This window comes from Cinclus cinclus, chromosome 8 (genome assembly GCF_963662255.1).
Source record: "Cinclus cinclus chromosome 8, bCinCin1.1, whole genome shotgun sequence".
Lineage (NCBI taxonomy): Eukaryota > Metazoa > Chordata > Aves > Passeriformes > Cinclidae > Cinclus > Cinclus cinclus.
Genome location: NC_085053.1, coordinates 1,805,914 through 1,818,481, shown reverse-complemented (window position 1 = coordinate 1,818,481; position 12,568 = coordinate 1,805,914). Strand labels below are relative to the sequence as shown.

At 39.6% G+C, this 12,568-nt stretch overlaps 1 protein-coding gene across 3 annotated transcripts in view; it reads right to left on the bottom strand.

Moving 5' to 3' along the window:
- KIFAP3 (kinesin associated protein 3) overlaps nucleotides 1–12,568 on the bottom strand; it is a 67,631-nt gene that overhangs the window by 40,253 nt on the left and 14,810 nt on the right. For all 3 annotated transcript variants that reach the window (XM_062497223.1, XM_062497222.1, XM_062497224.1), the window contains one exon: nucleotides 149–249. In XM_062497223.1, coding sequence (XP_062353207.1) covers nucleotides 149–249 — 101 coding nt within the window. The remainder of the gene's footprint in view (nucleotides 1–148; nucleotides 250–12,568) is intronic.

The following is a 12,568-nucleotide window of genomic DNA, read 5'->3' as shown; positions in this document are numbered from 1 at the left end:
AAAACCCAGGAGAAAAGTCCCTGCCTAAGGAGGAAGGAGGCGCCTCACCGCCAAGCAGCACCGTGGCTGTTCCCCTTGTCACCTGCGGGTGTCACTGCGAGCTCTGCCATGAGCCAGGGACCATAGATTTTATCAGCTCATCACATACCTGAGGGATACAGTCTGTGTATGCAAACATCGATTTAAAGCAATCGTCCATGCTGATGTGATACAGAATGCAAATTGCTACTTTTTTGTTATTTTCGTTTCCTAGAAGGAGAAAAAAAAATTATTAGGAGAATTTTTAGCTGATGTTAAATACTCAAAAAGAGGAAAATGAAAAGCAGAACAATCTTAGCTAAGAGAGTAAAAATTTAAATCAGAAATGACACATTAATAAAAGGGTCTTGGCCTGGCCTAGCCAAATGAATCACATATTAGTGCAAAGAGGGAACCAGGGCAATGGTAAATATTCCTTCCTCTTCCCAGCACCTCAAAACACTTCCTTAATCCCACTTTGCAAGGAATATATTCTGTGAAAGGAATGCTTAATAATGACTGGCCATCCAAAAAAAGACTTAATCAGTTTCCAGCTAGAAAATTAAGATTTAGCTGTGGATATTCCTATTGAAATAACAAGCTTGACTTGAAGTGCACTAATAAGAATGTACCAATGCCAGAGAGAAAAATAAGAACTACCATTAAGAGGTGTTGTAGAAGGAATCCGCTGCCTTTCAAGCAAATCACATACTGGTAGTTTTAACTCTACTAAATAAATATTATCCCATCAATACCTTTTGTGCTTTATACATGTCAAAAACTACATTAGTGTTATTTTCATAGTTATATTTACCAAAGAGAAAGACTTGCAAGGAAAACTGGAGCAGTTAATGTGAGTGGGGTGTGAAGTACTTAACTGAAAGTTTCTATAAAATCATCTTACACAAACATACAAATGTTTAAACAACACAGACAAATTTGCTTCTGACTCACTGCTGAAACCCAGTCTGAGCATTCTCAAGTTCTCCTCTAGCCCTGCACAAGCAGGATATTGGCTATATGGGACAAACCCTACATCTGAATGTGTACATAGTTAAACCAGGATGCAGTCAAGTCATCAACTCCAAATTCATTCACAGTTCTTACACAACTCATCAGCAATTCCCTACCTCCCACCCTAATTAAGCTAAGTAAAAAAATATCAGTGTAATAACTTGGCAAAGCACGAACACCTCAAACAGCCACCAACACAGTGAAATTTTCCTTCTGCATACATCACTGGGAGCTGGAATTCCCTTTGAGCAGCAAGGATATGATGCATTTATCCTGAGAATGAGCCTTTTTCAAAACTGAATTATCCAAAGAGACCCACTAAACCCCTCTGGCAGCTGCCATAAGAATGAGTATTTTTAGCCATGATAAACCTAGAATCATAGCTGACCTTTCAAATCCTTCTAGAGTCTTACCTGCTTGAAAAAACATAACTGGTATCACAGTCTTCCAAACATTTAACAGCTGGAGGAAGGATAATGCCCAAATGTGAAAGCTACTCTGACCATTATGAAAATAAAAGCACAGAAGGTACCAGCAAACAAAATGAAGTGTGTGCTCTCTTTAGTGCTTCTCCAGTGACTGGTCATCTTACCTACCTATTCACCTGCAGAAACAGGGAAAACAATAATTTAATGAAAAAATCTTCCCACACATACAGGTAAAGGTTTCCCCTACACAAATTTAGAAATTTACAGAAGAAATTATTCCTCCAAATTTCGTGGGTCAAAGGGAAAACAAAAATCTGTTTACACAGCTCTTAACACTTCATGCCTATAGTTAGGACTTAAACACAAGACTCAACTTACAACTACACTTAGCTGGATAATGCAGGAAACTGTGTCAAGCAAAAGGTAAGTCAGTCCAAAAGGGAGAAAAGCTGCCAAAACACAAGAAAAACTGGAATGAAGTTAGACCAGACCTTCAGCACCTGCCACACCATTAACAAGAATGATGCTAAATTTTACTGTTTGACTTCTTTCCTTTGTGGGTTTTTTCTTCCTCCTTATTTTTGCAAGTTTTGCTTGTGCTAACAAAGCATCAGCTAAGGTACAGTCTTACATTTGGTAAGCTCAGCAGCTTCCTAGTATTTGGCAATATTAGTGGCTTATTTTCAATCATAATAGGCTGATATAAGAGTAAAGACCTTCTGTTTTCTTTCTTAGAAGAAACTCTGCATGGTTTTCTAAGCCCTTTTTTTCAAAGGTCCAGCTGGTCACAATAACCTTTCTGATGCCTGAACACCACCTTGGGTGTCAGTGCTAAATGACAACACTACCTCAGTTTCAAAACTACCAAAAATAATCAAAAATACCCAGATACTCAGCCTAAATTGTGAAGAATACGTGGAATCCAAATAAACTTATTTTATCTGAACAAACTCCTAAAGAGTTGCTTTATAATGACTGGCACTTAAGTTGTTCTCCAAAAGTGCATTCCAAAAAATACATTTCATGACACACAAAAGGCAAAGACAGCTATAGTTTCCAAGAGATTAACTGAATTTAAATTCCTCCTTGCTGTGCAGTTATCTGACCGATTTTCCCTGAACTGCCCTGCCCTTTTGTCAACAGGAACAGAGAAGGGTTTAAAGCATTTAAGTCACAGACAAATATTGCACAGCCTAAGCAAGGAAGTACTTTTCAACTGAGTACAAGTGAATTCTACTAACTTGAAGATGAAAGTAAACTACAGAACTAAAGCTGAGAGAAAACAGTGTGTAACTAACCCATCTTTTAAGTATTTAATGGTGTATGTGCTTTAAGTTTAATTTCATTTTAATTTCCCAGAAAGGAAGAGATTTCAGGCTGATGTCTGCAAGTTCCACTGCTCTACTTTCCCTGTGGATACACTTTGGTGAAGGAAAAGCAGAACCCTGTGATTTTGCCAGCTCTCACACAAAAGAGCAGCGACTCCTGAACCAAAGAGTCAAACATTGCAGGAAAATAAAGAAGAGGTGGCTGCTCCTAAGCACGTGACTTACAACAACTGTTCATCTCCTGCTCACCTGGGAACACAGCCTGCTGGAAAACTGCCTGGAGACCAGGCAGAACTAGTTGGTTGAAGATTAGGAAGAGGACAGACACAAAACTAAAGCATTTTAACCTCAAAGTATCACCTGCAGGCTGGCTGAAAGTTACACAAAAGGGGAAGAAGTGACGGACTGGAAAACCTACCAACCCAATTCCCACCCTTTTACATTGGTACTTCACTTCCAAAAATATAAACTGGCAGCTGCTCACTATTACTTGAATATGTCAGTATCAAGCTTCCTTTTTCTAATTATTTGCTACTCATCTGAATGCTAATTAATTAACCCTTAGTCAAGCATTGCATAAAGACTTGGATGGAAAAATTTCAAACCCTGCCCAGCACCTGGCTGGAAAACAGCTTTCCAAAGCAGCCAAGTGATACCTTTTCTGCTATTTTTGACCACTGCTGAAGGCCACACATGAAAAAACAGACATTGCAAGGAAGACTTCCTTATGACTGGGTACAGAAAGGATCAATTACTGCCCTAACTAGAAAAAGCAAGAGGAAAAAAAACCCAATAAACCAGATCTCTGCCAAACGTGTTCATAAAAATCACCAAAGTTTTGGTGGGGTGCCAGAAAATTGTGGCCTACAAACGCTGGCAAGTTTTGAGCATCAAGCTTTTTTATGACTGAAGGTGGAATAGCCAAATGGCCTAAAGCAGTAAGGGCAGCCCTGGAAAATAATGGTCTAGTCATTATGGATTCTTCTGGTATTTATGGCAATAAAACATGAATCATAATGAACTCATTGGATATTAAATGTGGAGGACACAAGCACTTTGATAGGATTTCCACAAGAATCTACCATTAATTAACCAAATAATTATTTGAAAGTGTAGCTGAATTAGCCTCAGTTCTTATACAGCCATTCCTGAGAAATTGGTCATTCCCAGCTGAGTGCAGTTAATGCCTTAACAAACCAGTAATTAGCTGCAGTTACTGATTTTGTGGGAATTATTGTGTTATAAAATACACTCAACGGTTTATAGAAACAATAGTTAGATTTTTTTTTTTTTCTCGCAGCTGTAGTTCAGCTGGAGCAGATGGGATGGAAAAATATCAGGTCCCTGGGGCTGTTTTCACAACTAGTTTTCTGCAAATTAGAGAGGGAAATAAATACATGATGGGTTCTGAGTTCAAAATGGCTTCAGACTTTTAGACTTTGAACATTAATAAGAAGCCATGTGCCAGTTCTGGGGACCAATGCCTGAATTCCATTATTAGTTTTCACTATGGTTAAAGACCTAAATACCATTATTAGCAGAAGCTAAAGAAAAAGTATTTCCTGATCACAAGATCAAGTCCTACATTTTGGTTGACTATGTGAGCTTAAAATAAAAAAAAAATTCTCCATTAGCTCCATGACAAAAAGAGAGACCCTAAAACTGTAAAACTGAATTGCCAGTCTCAGTTGCAGCAGCAGCATTCAACTTTCAAATGCTAAAGTAAAAAGGAGAAGATAAATTATGGACTAAATTATTCAAATATAACACTGTCAGTAAATCAAGCAGCCATCACTTCTAATGGAATCATCAATGTCTCCACATTAGATATTAAATATGCCCTATCCCACCTATGTGCAAAACAATAACAACACTAAATCAAAACCAGAAGACAAATGAAGATGAAACACCTGTTAAAATGGCAGAGCAAAACTTATTTCCGTTTCAAACTCTAACACCCGAATGTGATCTGCTGCAGAATTAGGCAAATAAGAAATCTAGCTTGTTTAGAATGCCACAAACTGAGTACAAGATCTATGTGCTGTCTCAACCTACTGTCAGAAAACAGATTAATCAAGAGTTTATTCAGTTGTATCATAACTAGGAATGATTTTAGGAAAACATTGATAGAAAGCTATCTCCCTTTACCTCTATCCCATATCACTGCTCACAACCAGTTCTGAAACAGTTGGACTGAGTTACTCCATGTGTGCTTTAGACACATATTGGTTTGATTTACATATGTAAATATAAATCATATTGGATATATCAGTTTATTTTATCAAGAGAAACTGAAAGAATTTTCAAATCTGCTCAAACTCAAGGAGACTAGACATTGTAAATAAAACATTATGATAGTAATTACATGCTAATAACCCCTCCTGTGCCACCTTTATGTTATTTGAAACTGGCTTCAAACCAAAAGCCTAATTTAACATCTCAATGTCACCATGGTTGGGTCAGGGGTTTAGTTTTACGTTTTGGTTTTTTTTTTTTTTCCCTCTTCACCCAAAGAACCCAGTACATGCCACATCTGAAACCTGGTTACAACTTTTTTCCTACAAAATAAAGAAAGAACTTTAATGATTAATCCTAAAGGACTAGAAACTGACTAATTTGAGTTATTTAATGTTGCAGTGCAAGAAAAAACAAAACTTCACATCTGGAATCTCAGGCTCCACTTCTTTGCCTGGACCTCCATGCAAGACAGACTGAAAAACATTCAGTAACCACCTCAGTGTAGCATTGCCACTCAGAAAGACAACACAGCACAACCAGTGGGTAATTAACACACTACTATCATTAGGTGTGTCCTTTTTTGAGGCAAATATACTCCATTTTTTGTCCTGAGGATGGGCTATAACCAATCATACTTGAACTCAGGTGACTTCACACAGAAACTGGAAGCTGAGCAGTTGCAATACCCCATATACCTCACAAAGCAGAAAGAAGTCAACTAAAAATTCAGATTAGAGAGGAATCAAGAGGCTACAGATTATGCCTGAAAGAAGGTAAAGCTGCTTCTCTTTTCTCCACAGAAGCATGATGTTTTGGATTAGGCTATGACAAAGAAAGAAACCAAGAGACAGAAAGAAGAGTTAACAAATGTTGTTATTATCAGAAATGAGAAATCAGAAGAGGTTCTTAGTCTGATTCAAACTAAGGAAACACACACTTCCAAAGCAGAGTGGAAAAAATTCTAAGCAAAGGTCTTCTTCTAGAAGTCTCCACCATGCTAAATAGATTAAATGGAAATGTACAGGACATGCATAATTTCTGCCATATCTGCCCTATGATTTTATTAAAGTACATTAGCTGCTCCAATTAAAATTACTAGAAATATTGAGTTTTTGGATCTGAACACACTCTTCTAATCTAGTCTGGAATTCAGTGGGAAAGGAAATAGTTGGAGGTTTTCTGTGATCCTGGCTCCACAGCAGAGCATCTCAGCTCTGAATGGATGGTGCAGCTGGATGCCAACATGATCCTGGCTTGAAAGAAGAACAAACCCAATGCAGGATGCAGCCTCTTGCCTTGAGAAAGGGATGATTCACCACTCTGAAAAGGGAACTGGTTTTACAACTGTTTTGAAGGTGTTGAAGTACAAAGCTGAGGTTCAAATCTACTAAGCCTAAAAAGTGGAGTTAAATATTGGTTGAGCTTTTGAGTCTTCCAGATGGCAAGAATTGAGCTCAGTATTATTCAAGCACTCATTTAAAAGGATTTGAAGAGAATATTATCAACTGACAAAGCATTTCTCACCTCAGCAACTGCAGACATGGGGTATCTACAGTTGGTGTCCTGGACTGCAACAATCACTTGAGAAAACTCTTAAGTAAGGAACAAACTTGTGAGTTAAGATGCTTCCACATGTCTTGAAGGAAAGCATCTGAACTTGTAAAATCCTCAGGAGCTCCAGGACTACTCCAGCAGCAAAACTGTTCCACGTGGTCCCTTGAGGCCACCTCTCTGCCTGCAGCCTTCACAACAGCTCGGGAAAAGGTGCTCCTCTTTTTCACCCTGACCCTCTTTATGATGATGTTACACAGACCAGGAAAATTAGCAGAAGTGCCCCACCCTTCTTTATGGAGATTTTTCCAAGAAACCAGAAGGAGTTGTTTGTGTTCTGTCATGCTTCAGGCACCCAAGTTAAGCTCTGTAAAGCCTTCAGATGTCAACAGTTCAGCAGAAGATTAGATTTACTTTTTACTGTTAAGTATTAATTTGCTCTTGCAATAAGCTAAGAAACCATTAAAAGCATTGAATTAATCAGTCACATCTTGTAAGCTTCAGACTACAAATACTGGTTCGGGGATCCTTTCCAACTTCGTGAGTTCAGTGAATTTCCAACAACTCAGCTCCCTCATCTTTACATTGCTACCATCTCTCCACTCCTGTCCTTGCTGCTGCCATGAACATTTTTATTTTCACTCAACACACATGAAGTTAGTTTCTGATGTTCCACTAAAGTTACCCTCTTTACTAAAAAAAGCCAGTAACACACGCATTGTAAATTCACACATGCACTTGTGACCAGCACACCACAGCAAGTTTTCACAGCTTTCACTCATCTACTATTGATGAGTCTCTACATTCAGTTTTGTATTTCTCAAAATGAGAAGTAATTTCTTCTTTAAAGCTTGCTGGTCAATCCACATTCAAGGTATCTAAATTTAAGTACTGAGTTCTACAACACATTGTGCACCCACCTCTCCTTAAGTCACTCAGACACACATAGGTCTATCTGCACTTCTATTATGGATTTTGAAAATTAATGTTAAGGGATGCTTTTGGTTTGTGGGGTTTTTTGTGTCAGGGTTATTTTTGTTTGTAGTTGAGGGTTTCTCTTTTTTTTTAAGCCTTGGCCATACTCACCACAAATTATAAAAAACCTGCCATTAAAATAAATCCCTTAATAATTGCTGCTTTCCAACAGACTGGTCCCTGTAGCTGAACTGTTACTTAATGTGCTTCAGCCAGCCTTTACTATAAAGGAATGGAGACACCCCAGGCAATAGTCACACAAGTAGTATTGGAACCAGCTGCTGCAGAGACACCTTAGGAAAAAAAGGTTTCTCAATTTAATTGGGAAAACAGGAGGAAGCATAAATTTTACTGCCATTAATAACTTCAAGCAATCCCGATATGACTACACCTCACCCTGATGGCTGGACATGTGCTTTTTGTTAGGGTCTTAGCCACATCTGACCCTTATTGTTTGCTCACTTGATCAGGTAAGAAAATGTATGCTGCTTTACAGGATAAACGAGGCCTATTAAAGTCAGAAAAAAACACTGCAGTAGCCTATAAGAAGCTCCATTTTTCAACAGATGTGTGAAGCTCTATAATAAGTTCATTACAAAAAGGCCAAGTGAACTCATAAAGAGAGCACATCTACTTTAAGTCTTCTTAAAAGAAACTTTCATAAAAGGAATAGAGCATTAAAAATCCACAGCACTCCGTTAATTAGAGAGCAAAGTACTGCTTGGCTTTTTAAACAGCAGTCCCCATATAATCCAGCTTGGCTGCACACCATATCAAGCACAGATTATTAAAAAGCCCAACATACAAATGTTTGGCAATTCTTTGATTGCTCATTAAACCCAACTTGTACAGAATGGAAAAATATCAGGGGAATTTCAGCAGTTCCCAAAAAAGAGTCTGTCAATGAATCCAGTAAAGACAGGCTCTTCACTGGGGACTAAATGTGACTGTCTGTGCTACTCTCTGCTCTGGCTTCTCCAGCTTAAATGAACAAGTCAGACAAGGCTGATTTACTTGGGAGTTTGCACAGCCCTTTAATTTTTAACTAATATTAGGTGGCTACTGCTTCTCATTGTGCTTATATTAAGTCTTAGAACACCAAGAAATTAAGAGCATCATGCCACGATGCTCACATTAATAAGGCAGAGAGGCTGGGCACAATCTGTGACTGGCAAAACCATACTGCTGCTACCTGGGGCTGCCCACACTGTATTTCAGAGTGATGTGTAACAAACACCCATTTGCATGACTGAACACAAGTCCACAAAGCCAAATTGTTTCCAGCCCCTGTAATCTGTGCTGGAAAACATAACCCAGGATGTTTCTCACCATCTACAATCTTTTTGAGTTTGACTACCTTGGCACTGTGAGGCACTTTCACAGCTGTATGCACAACCCTTCTGCACTCCATGTTCCATTTGGGTCTGATTTGTGTTTTGTGACCCACTCAGTTTTCAGCTCACCAGTATCTGCATTCAATCTTCAATTTTTCAAAGCAGATAGTAATTGCAAGCAACCAATGAGACACTTAGGTCTGACTTCCAAGCATAATGGGGTATCATTTTTTCAGCATGGCTTGCATGCAGAGTGAATGAAAAGAAAATGGCATTTCAAGACAATATGTATTGAGTACACCTAAGAACTGTCCAGCAGCTCTGGGAGATGAACACACACATCATCAAAAAAAGTTTATTCCCTGCACAGAGTCAGACCTACTCCTTTTACTGTTGTTTGAGCAGCAACACAGTACCCACAGGAACAGCTTTGCAACATTCCCTGTGATTTGCATCCTTGGAGAGAGATCTCTCACTGATGGGAGGAAGCAGAAATGCCAGCACTGCCCACCACACAGGGATGCTGCCAGGAGCTGCTTCAGAACAGGGCTCCACCATGAGCTTTTCAGGCTGCCCTATCCCCTACAGCAGCACTCAGCTGGCTCTGCTGCACAAACTGCCTGCTGGTCTCATGGCAAATGGGGAACTATTTGTCTCACTTCACAAAGAAATAACTCGGACACAGCATAAAATAGCACCCTTATTAGAAGACTGTGAAACACAAGCTGTGCCTATATTTAAGAGAGCTGTACTAAAAGTTATGTATTCAGTTTGGCCACTTAACTGAAAAACAAAGTGGATTTGATCCAAACAAAAAGTGAGGGTTTTTTATTTTTCCTTGTAGACAATGTTTTCTTCTGTTTGCTGCCAGGGTATTTACTTTAGAAGCCAATCACACATGCAGGGGAAGAATTATGAAAAAGGGTAACACGTCCCTTATGTCCAACAGAGGAAGAGCACTTCCAGGGATCAAGAAAACAGATTTGTATCCTGTTTTCAAGTTCAGCTCTGTGTTTCCCCCCTTCCAAACTGTACCATAATTGGAGCAAGTCACTCCTCTGTTCCACTTCCCCTGAATTCTGCCATGCAAAGCACAAGAGCACTCTTAAGAGTGAAGCAAACCTCCACAGAGTATAGTGTGTAGCAGGCTGCTTTGGTCTCTTTCCCATGGGATGACTGGAAGACACTGAACCTGTGTTTTTCACATTTCAGGCAAACATCTCGTTTAAACCCCTTGGTGAATTCACATGAATTCTAACCTTAGGCAACTGAAGTCATACTTCAGATATATTGGCACAGAAAGGAAAAGACTGCTCTAAACATAATTTCTAAGTATTAAAACAAAGCCACACTACAAAAAACATTTTCTGCAGGGCCCTGGTGTTTCAACATTTAAAAGGTCTTCTTAAAGGATGAAAGTCACACAAAGCAACAAAATCTCTTTCCATAGCTCCTCAATCAATGTATGGAAAAAGCTGAATACAGCAGAATATATCTTACAGGCCTCCACAGCTCTGCTCCAGCTTCAGATCTCAAGTCTGAAGCCAAACTTCCGTCAGCTGCACACAGCTCTTTGAGAGTCACAGCATAACAAAGATCAGCTGTGGTTGATTAATTTGGGTGCCTGCAGGGAGCAAGAGGAGCCTTGTCATATACAATACTTGAGACTTGTGAAGAGAAGTGACAAAAATGAGCCAGTGGTGCTGACTGGCACAGCTACATGGGGAAGCAGGCATTGGCACTACTATAAAGAAAAAGCTAATTAAAATGGAAACCAAGACTTAAGCAGAATTTTTCATGTCCATGCTTTCAACAGCAGCCTCAACACTCTGGAGTGTGATGGAAAGAAAATGGTCCTTCTCCATTATATCTATGGCATACTTATTCCATTCCTGAGAGCTCAGTTAGAGCCAGTTCATCCCCACTGCTTCAGCCTCCACCTCCATTTAGAGCCTTCCTGTTCCTAAGCAATTAATTGTCCCTTGGGAAAGCAGTGCATCCTCCAGAACTGCAGACTGCATTCACCTCCATGCTCAGCCCTAAACCATTGCCTAAACAAATCCTTTAATTCTTTGCACTCTCAGCTCACCCCTTAAATACCTACCACACTTAATTTATACCCATCTCAAACCCAGTGCTAAAGACTCAGAGACCCAGCATGCACAAATGCTAAATTTCAGGAGGTTGAGTCAGCACACTTGACCTTCTTGGCATTAAGAGCTGTACAGTGACTTATCAACAGCTGTTGTGCTGTGTCAGCACTTGGAGATGACCTGCAAATGTAAACTGAAGGGTACTGACTTGAATAATGTATGTTTAATACTCAGATAACCTGTATAAATGGGGCATCTGGCACATGGCTGTTTTATTATTCAGATTGCAGACTTCTTTCAGACAGGATACACCAAGTGATGACCTTGAGAACTGTCTGAATCACCATACCAAGGGAAGTCTCACAAATCACAGTGATGGCTTAAAGAAACAATAGACAATATTTCTACCTAGATTTTCTAGTTAGCACATCAAAAATAAGTATCAACCAATTCTACAGAGAGAAGCAAGGAAAAACAGCACATACTTCTATGAAAAAATTAAATAGATAAAAAAGAAGAGAAAGAATGGTTGAATACTTCCAAGATGAGAAAAGAAACACACACAGTGAATGTTGTGGAAGTATCAGCGGGATTAGCAGTAGACTATCCTAACAGCCACTTGAGGAAGACTAATTCTAGCAAGAAGTTCTGAGCTAAACAGCCTTCACACAGGCCTTGTTACAACTCCAAGAGAACATCATCTGAAGAGCAATTCTCCTCTCCACATTAAACAGACATTAGAAAGCAGATATTTAACTGGTGAGTTCAGTCTGACTCTAATATTACATGGGGAATTTCTGGGAACAGGGACTTCAGTGATTTGTGTCATGCCATTGCCTGGAGTGACAAATCCCCAGAAGCCCCCACTCAGACCACCACATCATCTGCTGTATGAACAAAAGGGACAAGCTCCTGCTCCAGAAAGCTTACAACCCAAGCCAAACCAAACCAACTAACCAGATCCCCTCTCAAACAAGAGGAAAGATAATTCCTCATCAGCTTCCACTTCTCAGTTCACTTTACTACCAAATAATATTGTCTTGAGGACAAAAAGATAAAGAGGGATTTCAAACACGAATTTTTTATGCCCTAGCTCAGAGCAGTGCAAAGATGGTTGTGGGGAAGAAAGTATAAAAGGATGGAAGGCATTTCAGGCTGTACCAGGTAGCTGTTATATAATAATCAGCAACAGGATTAAAGCTTCCAAAGTACTCCTAAGTTTTCATGGTGTTCACTAAACAGCAATAAGGCCATGTTGAGGCTGAAGCAGAATTAGAGACAAATAACCCTAAGAGACTTCAAAGCCAGAGGAGAAAGCTGAGATTTCTGCATTGCCACCACTGCATTGCCCTTGCTCCAGCCAGTATCTGGATACACCTTCTGCACTGGATTTAGTACATCTCCAAGTCAACAGACTTTAGCAATGTCTTGCATCAGTGATTCACACCAAAGATCCTCTATTCCCACCCAGCAATCCCTAGAGCCAACAGCTGCTAAACCTTTAGTGCATCTACCAGAGCAGCCTCCAGGTAGCATCAGCCAAAGAACACACAGAAAGCAAAAAAAGTCCCTCCTCAGAACTCCTGCAT